Source organism: Lutra lutra, chromosome 4 (assembly GCF_902655055.1).
Source record: "Lutra lutra chromosome 4, mLutLut1.2, whole genome shotgun sequence".
Lineage (NCBI taxonomy): Eukaryota > Metazoa > Chordata > Mammalia > Carnivora > Mustelidae > Lutra > Lutra lutra.
In genome coordinates, this window is record NC_062281.1 from 132,524,899 (window position 1) to 132,541,853 (window position 16,955).

Sequence of the window (16,955 nt, forward strand, 5' to 3'; positions counted from 1 at the left end):
AGAATTCCAATTGCTACTTTGGTTGTTATGGAAACTGACCACACTGCCTCCTAAAGAATTCATCATGCCAACAAATACTTGTTTCCTAAGACATTATGGGGTATCTAAATGAGCAATGGAAGAGCACACAGGCAGAAGGCTGGCCACTAGAGAAGACGTCACAGGGAGCTAGAACCTAAACCTGACCTTGGGGTATTGTCAGCGAGGGGAGGAGACATTTCAAGCGACCAGACTGGCAAAAGCGAGGGAAGTTCAAGAGATAAAGATAAGGCAGGTGTGGTTGGAGCCACAGACTCATGGGGGTTGGAGTGGGAAATGTGAAGGCACCTAGAGGCCGATGGGGAGAAGGCTTTGAAGGTCTCTAAAGCAGGGGGACAGTGCTTTAGGAATATTGATTTTTATCTTCATACTAACAGTGAGGATGGCAACCTAGTTTCTGGCTAATACTAAAATGCCATGTGTCTTGGTAGATGATGTCCAGACAGTAGTTTGAAATGTTAAAAGTTCAACTATCTTCTCATATAGGCAACACCACACCTGTTGCACTGAAATCGATGGGCTCTTGTATATTAGGGCTCATCAAAACTGCTATGGGTGTGTCTATGACATCCCGAGTATTTTTACGAGCTTCCAATTGACCTGCAATACAGCCCCCAAATACACGCTGCCATCTGTCAAGGCAGTATATAGCACTAAGGCCTTAATTTTCAAGCAGAGTCCAACAAATACAACAACAATCATTTTTCCTCAGTGGGTTTGTACCTTTTCCTGCCCAAACAGTAGGCGGAAATCTTTACAAGAATAATAACTGGCCAGTAAGTTAAAATACAGGAGAGTTTGGCTAAGAAAAACCTTTATTCAGAACAACAGTTCTTGGAGTGTAGTCTGTGGACCCCTGGGGGGTCTCAAGCGGTGTCTGATGTCAAAGATTTTATATTGTGCTGTTTGACTCTGTGAAGGGCACAGGTCTTAGTAACAGGTGAGCCAAGGACTTTAGTTACATGTGGACAGATAGAAGTGATGCTTGAAAATACATTTCAGAATTTAATCGTGAGTGCTAAACTGGGTAAATCTGAAATGATATTATTGCTAGAGAAAATAATAACCACAAAATATGCTGTACTATTTTTAGAAGCTTTGTTTTGGACCACATAATTAAAAACACAGATCTCGATATGATAATAAAAGCTCATTCCTTAGATACTGAATGTCAGGTTTAAAGAGTGTCTCCTTTTCCTAATTTGGCCCCTGAGATAAAAGCTGAACAGAATGTGTAAGTCATTGTGTGTGGCCTTGATGCCAAGAAGAATGATTAAATTTTATGTGGAAAGGGGAATTTTCTTTGCTGTTTCTCCTCAGTTAAGGAGTAGAAATGATGTACTTTTACTTTCTGAAAAGAATATAAAAAGTGTGGCAAGAGTTCCTCCAGTTTCCATGGGTAAGGTCAATGAGAGGCAAGCAGGTCAGGGGATAGTACCCAGGTTGGGCTCCAGAACTCTCACTGCTCAAGACACGCCATTCTCTTTGGCTGGAATTCTTCCTCCTCTCACCTCTGTGAATCCCTCCCGTTGCTCCATCTCCTCCTTTAGGTTCCTGCCTAAACATCACCTCTGTGGGGAAACATTTGCCTGATTACCCACTCTAATTTTACCCACTAAAAACACTCTGATTACCCACATCTACCCCAGATACTCAACCAAGGTTGTTCTACTTCAGCTCTTTGTTTCCTTCCTATGTGGTAATAATTTCATGAGTTCTCTTTTCCATCTAGAAAGGAAAATCTGTGATTCCTGCTCATTGCCCAGCGCAGGTCCAATACTCAGTAAGTATGGGGTGGGTGACTCAATGTAGGAGACAGTCTAGGGAAACGACCCAACAACTGAGTGATGGAGTGGGGAGAGGTCTGGAATGGGGGGCTACAGCCCTGGTCTCCCTTCTGTCACCAGTTGTGGAAATGACCTTGATCAAACCTCTTAAGATCTCTGGGACTCAGTTTCTTTATCTAACAAGGAGGGAAATTTAGTGAGAGATTTCCAAGGCAACATCCCGACTTTAGAGTGCAAGATTCTAAGTTTATCCAATTTTATTTCTTGGGTGCTGATAACCATTCTTTTTCCCACTCACTGAGGAGGTGTGGACCTTTTCATTATTTCTGAATATGAATAGACATTTTTTGAAAAGTGCAAAGGTAGGTGTATTAACTTTTCTACAACTTGAATCATTAGAGGGAAAAGTACCAAGTTTTGGGAGGTGCTCTGACAATAGTTTGTGCTTTTCTGTGTAGTTATAACTGTTGCTCAAATAGCCCCATTGATTTCCATGGGGAAAAATGGACATCCGGCTCTCACGCTCATTAGCTCTGTGACCTCGGACCAGCTCCTTTACCTTCTTGAGTCTCAGTTTCCTTACCTGTGTTAACAGATATGTCATAAAGATAAACCACCAACCTATAGGACTGCAGAAAGATTAAATGAGATAAACTGGACACAGTAGGCGCTTAGAAAAAACAGGTGAACCCCAAGTGAATTTTGTCCCACCATTTAACTTACCAGCGGCTTCCATTGTACGAGGCAAAAGATAAGTGAGATTGTTTTTACCATTAGCTAAAAGGAATGCAGGGTATGGTTACTGAAATATGTGTGAATGTGCGATTGCTGATATTTTTAGCAGTGAGGTTTGGGGAGCATTGGCTCATTGTTCAAATAGAATAGGTGTGTGTTATATTTTGATGTAGGACATCTTCATACCCATGGGATTATAATGTATTTTATTATTGTAGGGCTAAACTCAGGAGTCTGACATTCCTTCTAGTCCTACTTTGTCTACTCTATAAAGATACAAAGCCAAAAACAATATAAAACTGCATAAACGAAAGCAACAACCCAGAAGCCTCAGAGGTATTATCCTAACCAAGAAAGGAGCAAGACTTCAAAGCACAGTGAGAAAAGAACAGTCTTTTTTCTCTACCAAGTTGTGTATTAGCAGCAGTTGCATTAGAAAACTTGAGGGCGGTTACTCACCAATCATGAAAATAATTTTACGCTTTCTCAAATCTTCCATGAAACCTTTAAAGTAAGAATAATTTAAGTTACTGGCAAGAAAAACTGTCTTGAAACCCTGGTATTACTCATGTGGTGTAAAAACCAAACTCTTATAGATTTATTTGGCAAGAAGCCCAAGTTGAGTAAATGTGTTAATAGGTCCTAGTTAATAGGCTCCAGTGACCATTTCAGCCTTATTCCCAGACCCAGGTAACCTATTTCATTTTAATGTAAACTATCAATTTTAGGTGGCAAAACTGATAGGCCATTAAATAGCATGAATTACAAAGAAACGTAATTTTTAAAATTATTTAAAATATTCTTAAGTATCTCAGTTTTACATTATTTTATATTCTTAATATTTGCTGATCTCTTTTAATAAAGAAGTGGTTAAAGCACAAATGGGCATCTGGAAGACAATATTTTAACTATAGTTCCTATTTACAGAAAATAATTCTATTTTTCATTTAAGGTAGTGATATAAAATTCCTTCTAAAATAAGCGTATTTAAATAATAACTGTGAGCCAATTTAGAGAAAAATATTAAGTGAATAATACCTAATATAGGTCATATACATATAGAGATGAAGCAAAAATCACAAAGATGATGAGAGTGAGGACTGAGTTTTGGGAACCACTACTTTATTTTTTTCAAGTTTTTATTTAAATTCTAGTTAGATAACATACGGTGTAATACTCATTTCAAGTGTAGAAATTAGTGATTCATCACTTTCATACAACATCCAGTGCTCATTACAGCAAGTGCCTTCCTTAATCCCCATCCCCCATTTCACCCACCCCCCACCCACTTCCCCTCTGGTAGCCATCAGTTTGTTCTGTATAGTTAAGAGTCTCTTTTTTGGTTTGCCTCTCTATTTTAATCTCCCTACATTTGTTTGTTCTGCTTTTTAAATTTTTAAAAAATTAAAAAATTTTTTTAAAATTAATTATTATTTTTAAAAATTCCACATTTGAGTGAAGTCATATTTCACTTAGATTTACACTCTCTAGCTCCATCTATGTCATTGCAAATGGCAAGATTTCATTCTTTTTATGGCTGAGTCATATTCCATTATACGTATATATATATATTTACCCCCCATTCAATCATCAGTCGCTGGACATTTGGGTTCTTTCCATAATTTGGCTATTGTTAATCATGCTGCTAGAAACATCAGGGCACATGTACACCTTTTGAATATATGTTTTTGTATCCTTTGGGTAAATATCTACTATGCAATTGCTGGATCATCGGGTAGATCTATTTTTAACTTTTTGAGGAAGCGCCATGCTGTTTTCCAGAATGGCTGCACTAGTTTGCATTCCCACCAACAGTGTAAGAGGGGGACTACTACTTCAAAGCAGGGCATGGTTAGGAATTTTTGGCAAAGTGCAATATCCTCCAGAGTGTGTAGATCCCTAAAAGATTTCCAGCTGTCATGTGGTGTAGTTAGGTGGCCCTGAAGGATGGGTAGGTAATAGCTATACTTTTGCTTCAGTTCTCAGCTGACCAGCCTTAGTCTAGTGACTTCCTCTCCTTGGACTTCAGTTTCTCCATTCATAAAGTAAAGGTGTTGTAAGTCAAGTAGTATGTCTAATGTCTCTTTCGGTTCAAATACCTATGATTTTGTGGTTCCCGTAAATGAATGGACCACAGCAGGAAACGATCCCATTTCTCTTCTGGCCAAATTTATGATGCAAATTTATTGTTGCGTGTTTAAAAGAGATCTTTTTGGGCGCCTGGGTGGCTCAGTGGGTTAAGCTGCTGCCTTCGGCTCAGGTCATGATCTCAGGGTCCTGGGATCGAGTCCCGCATCGGGCTCTCTGCTCAGCAGGGAGCCTGCTTCCCTCTCTCTCTCTCTCTGCCTGCCTCTCCGTCTACTTGTGATCTCTCTCTGTCAAATAAATAAATAAAATCTTTAAAAAAAAAATAAAAGAGATCTTTTTTTTTTTTTTTTGACTAGGGGGAGGGGCAGAGGGAGAGAGAGAACCTCAAGCAGGCTCCATATCCAGTACAGAGCCCAGCACCGGGCTCCTTCTCATGACCCTGACATCATGACCTGGGCCAAATCAAGAGTCGGATGTTTAACTGCCTGAGTCACCCAGGCACCCTGCATGTTTAAGATACCTAAAGTAAACCCAAATTCTAAGAGACCTTGGATAAGAGTGAGGTTACTTGAAAACTTGAATTGGGAATGGCTCTGTGAAACGGTCAACTGTTTGAGCTTGGAAGCAGGGGATCCTCAAACCTCAAAAAAAAAAAAAAAAAAAAAAAAGTTTAGTGAGCACTTGAACTCTCCCCGGCTTTAAGGCTTTAAGGCTGCGGGCTTTAGGTGTGGAGATCGGGCTGCCTACTCAGCTGTGCCAGGACAGGGTCAGAGACTTTGGGGGCAGGCCAACAGCACAGAAGAAGGAGGTTAGTTCATGACGCACTGAAGTTCATAGAGGGAGTCTACACAAGCCACTAAGGGAAGTGCGGCTCCAACCTAGAGGCCATCGTGAGCAAATGATGGTGAAAAGCCGAAGGGCAGGCTCTAGCGGACTCAGAGGATGTCACCACGTTCAAGTCGATCCTGGGACTGGCTCATGTCTGAGCTGCTTAATTTCATACCCGCAGGGATGGGATTGGGGGTGGCCGGCCGATTCCACAAAGAACTTGAGAAGACTTTCTTTGATGTGCTTAGGTGAAGGCCCAGCAAAGATTCTAAAGGCGAGGTGGGTGGGCGTGGAGTGTTGTGAACTGTGGCTGACAAGAGCTGACCTCTAGAGTCCAGTTTTTGGAGCACCATGCTGGACAAACAAACTAGATCTGAGACTAGATGCTTCCCTCAGTGGACAGATGCGACTATAGATGGAGGAACTGAAGACAATTTTGAACCCTTTATGGTTCTTGTTACCCCTATGCTAAGGGAGATGCTTTGCAAACTATAATATACGCAGAGTAGACAGTAATATATTAGGATGTAGGATATTGTGATTTTTTTAAAAGATTTTATTTATTTATTTGACAGACAGAGATCACAAGTAGGCAGAGAGGCAGGCAGAGAGAGAGAGAGAGAGAGGAGGAAGCAGGCTCCCCGCTGAGCAGAGAACCTGATGCGGGGCTCGATCCCAGGACCCTGGGATCATGACCTGAGCCGAAGGCAGAGGCTTTAACCCACTGAGCCACCCAGGCGCCCAGGATATTGTGATTTTTCACTTCATGGAAAATATGCATGAAGTTTTAAAGTAAAGATTCTAAAGTTCAAAGGTATTGGTGCTTTTGTTGGAGCCCCGGGCCCCTGAGCTGTGCATTTCAGACCCTGGGCTGTGGAAGTTCCTGGAGCAGCCCCCTTGGTGGGGAGACCCGGGGGCGGGGGGCGGGCTGGGTGGAGCCAGCCCTGAGCTCCCAGTGTAGGCGGAGCTCTTTTCTGTTCTGGAAGCAGCTGTTTTTGCTCATCGTATGGGGGTGAGTCAACTAAAATGATGGATGAAATGACGGAGAGATAGTACAAGGTTTTTATTTCCCATCTTGGTGACAAAACTGCAATTTTTACACTTAAAATGAACTGATAGGACTCTGACTTCCACTTCACGTTTTATGTAGGTGGTAAGTACTTTTGAAAGCTAGATCTCTCCTCTGACAGTTTCAAACTTGCTTTTCGGTAGAATTGGGATGCTTCATTTATATACACAATGCCACCTTTTTGCTGGAATCCACTATTAGCTGAGGGAAAGACCCAATTGCAGAGACAGAATGGGACAAGAAGAATTGGATTGGGAGCAAGAGGGGAAAGGAACAGGGAAGCTAAAATCAGAGGAAAGATGTGAATTTGGGGTTTTTGGAAACATTTGGTTTTCAGACTGAGGGATGAAAATTTTGTTCTTTCTAATCAAAGAGATACTGCAGTCTCTTTACAGAATAGCCTACAGCGACTGGAAAAATCCTATGTTATCTGGAGCTTTCTATTAAAGGCACATACATTGGTGCTTTTAACTAGTGGACCAGATGGTCATCTCATGTTCTCTAGACTTCCAGCTTCCTTTTTTGAAGCTGAGCAATGATTTAAAAAAAAATCCCATATAGTTAACGTACAGGGTTATATTAGTTTCAGGTGTACAATATAGTGATTCAACAATTCTATATAAAGTGGAGAAACTTTTCATCTATTTGCAATCTAGGAAAGTGTCTGTGGTTATTACTAGGTGTAGTTGTACCTATGATGAACCATTTATACTATGTAGTCATCACAAGGTAACATTATAGTTTGTAATGACATGAAAATATGCTTATGATATACACGAAAAGAATGTCATTTGCATATACACATGTACTCTCAACTATGTAAAAATAAGTATATAACAAACACACTGGAATAAAATATATAGAATGTTAACCATGATTGTTTAGTAGTCATAAGGTTTTAGACGGCTCTTATTTTCTACCTTAAAAAAATTTCCACAATGAATGCATGTTAATCTTATAATCAGGAAAAAGGGAAGCTCTGGTCGGCAATCTGTCAATCCCTATTCAGTTGGGACTAGGTTGATTATTTGTACTTGGCTCACGCGTATGTGCCTTTCCCCATGAATCACCATGACGTCATTTGGTAACTGAGATTTTCACATACTGCTATAGCCGTTATCATCAAAGGGCTCATGCTCATGGATCAGCATAGAATTAGAGCTGGGGTTATTTGGAAAGCCAGCTCCCTTACTTGTATGTGCTCACAGTCAATACAAACATATTTTCATGAGCCATAATTACAGCAACATTTATAACCGAGTGGAAACATTAGAAGGTACATGACCCAGGGCAATCGGGAACCTTATCTCTTTTGGACAATCTCAAATTTACATAATTTTATCTATTTTCAGTTCTATGTATCGCTAGTTAAGGCTGAACTTTTTAGTTGTTGCAAGACTTTTGACATGAGAACTGTTATAAAGCAAGATAATTTGGGTGTTTCTTAGGTTGCATCCCAACAGCATACAGCAGATTAATAACTACTATGCAGGAAAAAGACTTTTGAATTCCAATAAATCTAAAGAATGTCAAATTAAAGTTAGCCAGCTGTCTTTATGGCAGGACTTGTGGGAGTCTTGCTATGCCATTATGTGTGCCTCTTCCAAAGGGGATTGAACATTCAGTGTTTCCCACACATATTTTACCAGAAAATTCTATTTTCGCTGAGCACGTCGAGGGTCTTGTTCTCTGGGTAGTCAGGAAATGCATCTCTAAGTAAGGGGTCCCCCTTGGTTTCTTTGCATGGACCAAGGGAGGAAAGATCCAAAGAGTTTCAGTCTGAATCATGGAGCCTGGCTAAGGAAAACCACATGCTGTTTGTAGTTTATTATCTCTCGGTTGGTGTTTAATAAAGAAGATATGCTCAAAGCTACTAAAACACAACTCTGGTCTGATCAGTAAAGGAAACTCACCTCCCATGGTGTCCTCTCCAAATACATTTAACTGGTCATCACCCTGTACATAAAAAAAAAAAAATCAAAATATTAGATGACAGTAGTAATAGGTATTATGCTAAATTTCTTGCCAACATGCGTTACCATACCTAACCTTCCAAACAACTCTATGAAGGATGCACTATTACTATCTGCCTTTTATAGATGAAGAAATTGAGAGTTTGAGAAGCAAGTTGCCCATGATCACATAGCAATGAGGGACAAAGCCCAGACCGAACCCCGAGTTCATGCTGTTCTTCTTGTACTGCTCAGTATGGTGTCACACCTCATTTTCCTGGTGCATGAATTATCTGTGATCGGAAAAGTTGATTTGAAGAAGAGAACACTCTTCAGTACCCAAAGCTCACTGGTGGGTGTAGTCATGGTGGTTTTATAAACAACTCTGTGGTATAACATTGGACGTGGCATGCTTGCTGTGGAGTGCCAGATAGGAAGTGTTTTCCAGCATTGTAAGTCATACAGTTAACCACTGGCCAATCCCTGAAACTGAAGCATGAAATAAGGGAAATTGGAAGGACCAGCTTTGATTGATGCCTGCTTTTAAATTATTTTATTTTTTAACCAAGCAGCAGCTGCATTTTCCTTACAGAAGAACCTGTGGTAGTTGGGGAAAAAATGTAGGATGAAAACTTATAAAATAAAAAGACATTTGATAAGAATTCTGATTTTTACTTATGTCTCCATCCATCCCATTTTCCCACTCCCTAATTCCATATCGGTAACCACTCATAGAAGTTTTTTATTTCCATCTTTTTCCAGATACACAAAAAACAACTTCCAGACCTATGGATGCATTTGAATATTAATTATAACATCTTGGAGCACCTGGGTGGCTCAGTGGGTTGAGCCTCTGCTTTCAGCTCAGGTCATGATCTCAGGGTCCTGGGATCAAGCCCCAAGTCAGGTTCTCTGCTCAGCGGGGAGCCTGCTTCCCCCCACCACCCCCCGGCCTGCCTCTCTGCCTACTTATGATCTCTCTCTCAGACATAACTAAACAAGATCTAAAAAAAAAAAAAATTATATCATCTTGTGACCTCCATTTCATACACAGAACGGAGTGAACTTCTATTACACATTGCATATATGTTCATAATAAACATACTGATCTAGAATGATACGGTTCTTCCCCTTGCTTTTTCACTCATCGATGTACCGGGAGAACTTTTCATGCCCATCCAGAATATTCTTGGTCGTACAGTGTTCTATGGTATGGAAGCTACCAGTTGTTGTTTTTAACTTGTCCTTATTGATGGACCACCGAGTAGTTTCCAATCTTGGATTATTTTGGAAAAAGTAGCACAGTGGAGTAAGCTCATGTAAAGGTCATTTCATACACATATGCCTGCTGGATAAACTCCCAGAGAAGGGGCTGTGTGGTCAAAGAGCAAATGTATTTATAACTGATAGATTTTGCCCAACTGCTCTTCATAGAGGTGGTGCCATTTTGCGGGGACGGCCTGCGGCTCACACTTCACTCCAGCCTCTTGCTTCTAATTCGCTTTGATGTGGGAGTCAGTTAAATGAGGTTGCCTGGTTGCATTAATGCTCCCTTGAGGTAACCGCTCTGAGAGTACTTGTTTGCAAACGGAGCCATGCCAGCCCTTTTTAGAACATACGCCTTTAGGGCAACTTTACTGCTTGTCTTCTTAGATTTGCCTGTGTATCCAGAGCGATTCCAGGTAAGAGAAAAGTTTTTAATGGAGTGGTCATTCAGGGACAGATTTACATTAATTAGCTTCCTTCCATGAATAGGGAAAATGTCAATTATTCCTCAGTGAGCCTACCTCCACTTCTGTTGTTGAAATAATTGCATTTCGGAGCTGGGAGTTATAGAGATCATCTGACCCAACCCTGCCATCCCCTCTCCCATTGTACAGATGAGGAAATTGATGGTTACAGAGGTCATGTAAGGGGCCCATGGCCATAGCAGCATGTCTTTTTTTTTTTTTAAATAAAGATTTTATTTATTTGACGGAGACAGTGAGAGAGGGAACACAGGCAGGGGGCGTGGGAGAGGGAGAAGCAAGCTTCCTGATGAGCAGGAGCCCAATGCAGGGCTCAATCCCAGGATCCTGGGTCCATGACCTGAGCCGAAGACGGACGCTTAACAACTGAGCCACCCAGGCAACCCTGCAGCATGTCTTTAGTGAAGCTAGGGTTAGGATGAGAACCACATCAACCTACCACACAGCATGGCTCCTAAAGATTTAGTCCCATCAGCTTAGCTACCGCCATGAATCTCTTAGTGTCCTGTTCCGAACTGGCTAGTGCACCCATCCCTCAGGTGTTGCTAAGGGCTCACAGAAGTCCGGCCCCGCCCTCAGCCGGGGATGACTCCGGTATAAGGTTCCTGGAGATCAGGCTGAAGCTAATCCCATCCTTGCTTAGCTCCTACCCCTGCCCTCTCCTGCGTCTCTCTCCCTCTCTGAAGAGCACTCCCTAATAACTTCCTTTTAAAGAATCCTCATTTCAGGTTTTGCTTCTAGGGAAGCCCACCTGAGACAGGGACTTGTTCAAAGCAGTTTGATGTTTGCCTAAGATGCGCCTACGTAGAAAGTGGCTCAGTAGCCTCTGTGGCAAAGAATTGTTAGATCAAGCTCTGCTTGCTGCCTGTCAAACCGCTATCAAACATATCCAGGTCATGTGAGGGAGTCCTCCCCCTTGATTTTTAATATCATTGTTGAATAATCAGACTTTCACTCATCTTACAGGCTAACCTGCCTCACATCTTTCTTCCACCTAGCTGTCATGTTTTAGGAGACTGATCAAGGTTCATCTGACTCATAAAACCGTGCACCGTGTTATAAAGGGGCCTGTCTCACCTCTGTTTGGCTTCTTGTGTCTGACCTGTTTTTAATCCATTGCTCTTTTTCATAGCCTTCTAATCTGTTTGCCCAAACGCTTCAAATGAGCCCCAGCTTTATTTCCATGCACACGGCATTCACGGTCATGAAAGCCCAGGTAAACGGGCTGTTTGATTGGAGGGTGTTATTTTCACGTGATGCTCTATAAACCTCATGATTCCTAAGTGAATCTTTTGTAAATAAACTCAGTCTGGCATCTTAAACAGGTGCGTGCGTGTGTGCGCGTGCACACACACACACACACAGACACACAAAACAACTAATGAAAGGCCAGCTCTTCTGGTTCTCTTTTGGTGAAGAGGAAGCCATACAGAGTCTGAAGGCCCTATGTGTCATCTCTTTCTTTCCTAGTCTAAGTGTGTTCTGCGTGAAAGGCATTCATTCAGAACGTCAATTCTGTGAGGAGCAAAATGCTCTACAAGCTTATGTGAGAGATACCTGATAAGGCGTTTCTGAGCAGGGAGCTGGGAGCTGCCTCTTCAGTGAGGCACCCCTTGAGAAAGCACAGCCCATGAACTCCCAGGCTCCAGCCTGAGGGCCCGTGGGTGCGTCCTCGGGTCACACACAGCCTTTCATCACGTTGTCCTCCATCTAGTCAGCCTTCTGTTGCCTGTAAGTCTGAATGGTGAGGTTGGGTTTTGTGGGTGCCAGGAGACAGAGGTGCTCTCCACTGTATTAAACTAGGTTTAGGGGGCAAAACGCAGAATACCAAGTTGGAACCAACTGACAGAAATAGTACTAATATTGGCTCAGATTTCATGTAAGTGTCCATTATGACTCACACACATGGAGCCAAGACACAGCCTTACAATTACGTGATAAATGCTGGCAAAGATGAGAAATGCTGCAGCCAAACCACCAACACACAAAACCAAGTTCAAGTCTCCACCCCTCCTTATGCTATATTTATGAGAGCACACTGGTACCTGAGGAGAAGAAATCAAGAATCTGTTGAAGTGTCATGGCTAGAACCTCAGGACAGGATTCATGGGTTCATGGGAAACTGGGTTTGGGCTATGGATTTTTTTGGGTCTAGATGTCTCATTCTCCAGTCAAGCAAGAGCCATGAGGAAAGCGAAAGTGGGTTGCATTCAACTTTATTTGCCTGTGCAGATGTGTAGGCAGGGACCTTTGCAAGGCTAGGTTCTGGTATGGTCAGCAGGAAGAGCAGCTAGCTGGTGTGTGCATGTGTTTCCCCATCCGGTCAGTGCACCTGTCATCACCACCTTGCGGTATGGACGTCCGTCACTCCCAATTCTTTGAATTATTGAAATTTGGGAGGAGAGATCAAAATAGGGCAACATCGCCTCCCAGATGGGTTCCTCAATCCTAAGAAAGGACATCCTGCAGCTTGCACTGACCGCAGCACGGTGTGTGCTCCTGGATGCTGGACCAGTTTAGTGTGGCATTGTCACAAGCAGATCAGGTTACAGCTCGAAGTGGACATTGAACTAGTGCCTTCCAGATCTGAAGTGTTTCTGCGGATAGAAGCTCACTGGATCCTCGCTGCGACCCTGTGCCTGAGGAATGGCGTAACTGCAGTTCTGTGGGCCGTGGGATGGGTGTGCCTGAGCACCCCCTTGCCGCCCTCCGGGCCCTGACACCAACCGGTGTTTCCTTCTCAGCATCCTCTCGCTGGTCTCAGAGGTGAGGTCAGGTATTCTTACTGTCTGTCCTTAGGTAGATAGCGTTGATGTGTAAAAATCCTTGGTGGGGGGTGGCGCCTGGGTGCCTCAGTAAGTTAAGCATCTGACTTCAGTTTGGGTCATGGTCTTTGGGTCCTGGGTTTGAGCCCTGCATTGGGATCCCTGTGCAGCGGGAGTCTGCTTTTCCCTTTGCCTCCCCTGCCTCCCCGCCCGCCCCCCCCCCCCCCCCCCGCTCCATTCATGGGTGAGCTCTCTGTTTCTCTCTCTCTCTCAAATAAATAAAATCTTTAAAGAAAATCCTTTTGGGGACCATGAAATGAAAGCTCCCCTGGGAAGGAGGGAGAAGTAGTAGGTCATTTTGGGGACGTCCTCCTAGTTCTTGTTTGTATAAGACACTGTGTGTGTGTGTGTGTGTTTCATGGTATAAAAATGTGTATAGCTTCAAATGGGATTGTGAGAAAGAGGCTTTATTTAACAACAGAATGTCACAGCTAAGATGAATTTCTTGCCCTAAAATTCACAAACACTGCAAAGAAAAGACTATTTTCTTTCTCTAACACTGAGCACAGATATCAACTTCAAGATTCAAAAAAATGGATCTCAAAAAGGTTCTTTTGTTTCTGAAATGAATGTGAGGAGCAGTCTTTTCTAATTTTTTCTTACCTCAACTAGTACGAAGCAGATGACCCAAATTCTGGGAGAATCACGGACAATGAAACGCTAGCATACAAGGATTTTCCTAGGTCTCTTTTTGAACTAATCTAATACCTCCTTCACTGGTTCTAAGGAGCAACAGCAGGAAGGTGGGGATGGGTGTGAGGCAGGAAATGTTCTGCAGTTCTCAGAAGGGGTCCTCTTCATTGAGAAGCAGAATCTTAACAGGAAGAAATAATAATCCAAAAAGGGAACAACCCAAACATTCCCAGGCTATCTCCCCATTTGGTAACCTGAAAATGAAAATTTTGGAATCTTTCTTGTTAAAACCAAAAATAGTGAACACCTTGTGTGGACGATTTTAAAAACAGTTACTGGACTTGCTATTTGCTAGTAGTTAGAGTGTTTTTAATGTGCATACTCTCATTCGATCCTAAAAACACTAGGAGGTACCTGGGCAAGTTTGGTATTTCCCATTGTTCCCATGAGGAAATTGAGGCTCCGCAAGCTTGTGTGACCACGAAGGATGCCCCAGCGGGGGGAGGGGGGGGCTTCCTGGTTCCCAAGCCTGGGGTCTGATGCTTCTCCTGCTGTCAGGAAGGACTGCAATGACCCATCTGTGTACCCAGCACAGGAGCACAGAGTCTAAAGAGGGGCTCCGAGATGCGTGGGGGTGGTGAACGCTCCTGGTGTCACTTGAGTAGGAAGGAAGTGGGAGTCATTTGCGAAAAGAGGAGCTGAAGCTGGATGGTGCTTACCACGGGATTTGAAAATGAAACTGTCAAGTTCATTGGGAAGCTGTGAATGAAGTTTCGAAATTCCTCGGATCTTTGACAGGGGAATATTGGCGAATAGAAATGTAACTGCATCTTATCAGTGGGAAGAAGGGAGACCGGCCCTTTAGAAAGGTTTGGAGTGTTTACAGTTCTTTTTGAAAGCATGTTTTCATTTAAAGTAATGTGCAATTTGGAAAAAAAAAAAAGTATGGGAAGTGGTGTGTAATTTAGTTACACCCAAGAATTTATTTCACAGCAAGTCTCATTTCTCTTTCACTCAAGTATACACAATTAGAGGTCTGCTTGCTGTGGAAGTACTTGTATAATTGAGTAAACAGGGATAAAAAAAATATAGGGGATGCTGGGCTAACCTTTTCCCAGTCTTATTAAATTGCAGGTTCTCTACATGAACTACTTTAAATAGTGGTTTACAGATCTTGTTCTCTAGGAGGAATGGCGTCTTTCTTCTTTTATGTAAAATTGAAATGTTGGTGTCTCTAATAAAAATTTTAAAGAAAAAGTCTTTCCTACAACTTCCTATTTTCACCTCACTGCTAGAAGACCTTGGGAGACAACTTGGATCTTGTCTTCCTAGGCCAGATGCAGCACCGTTGTTAAGCAGGGCTTGGTCAGGCTGCTGGTGTAAAGGAAGGAGCCAAGCTCTCATTCTGATTTCCTCTCATTTAAAGTTAATGTTGGCCATAAGTCACATCTGACTAGAGTCTTACCGAGGAGACTGATTTGGCCTTTATCTCTTTGTTTTCTGATTCCTTATAAAATGGAGATAAAAAGGCAAAGCGTAGCTTCGACCATTGGGAACTACAGAGCGCATTGGCTTGTCTCCAACACTCTGTTAGGTGCTATGAGAATATTCTCTTCTTATGAGTTACTCTCAGCAAAAAGGGAAATCAGGTTAATTATTAGAACAACACATACTATATGTGTGTTCCTGTGTTTTCCAGGAGAAAAACTGCCCAGGGGAGTCATCCTTTGTCCCTCCCTCCCACCATCTTTCTTTAAAAAGGACGTAAGATTGGCGGGAGGCAGGTGGGGTGAAGTGAGCAAGTAGAGGACGGAAAGGACACTCTGACCCCCGCCCCCGATCCCTCTGCCCTGAGTTCTTCACTCATCATGTGAGCACCCACAATGCCTTCTCTGCAGTCTGAAGCACTTCCTGATTATCACTATGGACAGATGCAACAAACAACTTCCCAAGGACCACCCCTAAATCCAGAGTCCATCTCCAACTTGTCCTACATCTCTCGCTTTCCTGATTCTCCAACTTGAATGTCCACATCCATCTCCCTGAGGTTCTAGAGGGTAAGGCCATGTGGGGAGTGAAACAGGGTTAGATGGTGGCTGTGGGGACATACAGCAAGGAAGAACTAACCACGACATCCTGGCTGGACCAAAGAGGAAGGTCAAAAAACTAGAAACAATATGGGGACCTGAGTTGATGCGGAATGAGATCTTGTCGGGACACTGAGTAAAATCCACTTCGGTTTCTGACCTCTGGAATTGTAAAATAATCAACATGTGTTCTCTTTACCCACCAAGTTTCTGGTAATTTGTTAGAGCAGCAATAGGGAATTAACACAACTCATCCTGTATGCTAGGAATGGTTCGAGATCCTGGGAAGATAATGGTGAACCAACAGTTTCGACTCACTGAGTCTATTAGGTATTTGAGCATGTGCTGAAACAAAAGGTTGTCAGTGATTGTTATCCATGGAAGCTTTAATTCAAACAGAATCTCAAATGGAAGCCTAGTATCTAAAACTGGGAAGAACAGAGCTCCTGTTGGTGGAGGTGGAACAGGTGGTTCCAGACACTTCCAGGGTCAGCCCCCCCCGCCCTCCCCCCCCCACCCCTCTTTGGCAGACGCTCTTAGATGCCTACTCAACAGCCCACTTTCTTGCAGGCAGAGACACCTCCCTCCTTGGACACTGAAGATGCCAGATCCTTGCTTTTCTCTGCCTTATGGGCCTATGGCTGTGACCCGAAATGGGCCAACAGGATGTGAAAGACAAGCCTCGGGGCTCGGTGGACAGATTTTCCCCCAATTAAAAAGAGACAGGAACAAGCGTGGGGATCAGGCTCACTCATCCATTCTGTTTTTGCAAATGGTCATGTAAGGATGAGATGTCTGGAGCTGCCCTTGCCACCTGGAGAGCTTGAAGGGAGGCATTGCTCACATACTGAGGGGGGCAGATGGGAATGGGGGAACAGTCTGGCCCTGTGTGACTACGGCTGGTCCAACTCTGGAACCATCTACCTCTAGAATGTGGTTAAGGGAGAAAGCAACATTTTACATTGTTTAAACCAATTTTAGTTAGGTAACTAGCAGGTGTAAGCAACCTCATCGAATCCTGTTGAACTTATCCAGGATTGCAAAATCCTTTCTTGGGTAAAAAATGGCTCAAGTGTATAGAATTTTATTTTTTGCCCATACGTGAAGGCACTTACCAGTATTCCAATAAATGAGTTGTTAAAGGTTAAGAGTATTTGGAATACA

General features: G+C 42.9%; 1 protein-coding gene across 3 annotated transcripts in view; it reads right to left on the reverse strand.

Annotated features, from left to right (window-relative positions):
- AK5 (adenylate kinase 5) overlaps positions 1 to 16,955 on the reverse strand; it is a 248,707-nt gene that overhangs the window by 58,822 nt on the left and 172,930 nt on the right. For 2 of the 3 annotated variants that reach the window (XM_047726753.1, XM_047726752.1), the window contains exons 9-11: positions 14,424 to 14,534; positions 8,460 to 8,502; positions 3,021 to 3,065 (exon numbers count right to left, since the gene is read on the reverse strand). In XM_047726753.1, the coding sequence (XP_047582709.1) occupies positions 3,021 to 3,065; positions 8,460 to 8,502; positions 14,424 to 14,534 (199 nt within the window). The remainder of the gene's footprint in view (positions 1 to 3,020; positions 3,066 to 8,459; positions 8,503 to 14,423; positions 14,535 to 16,955) is intronic. The other variant, XM_047726754.1, reaches the window with a different exon arrangement.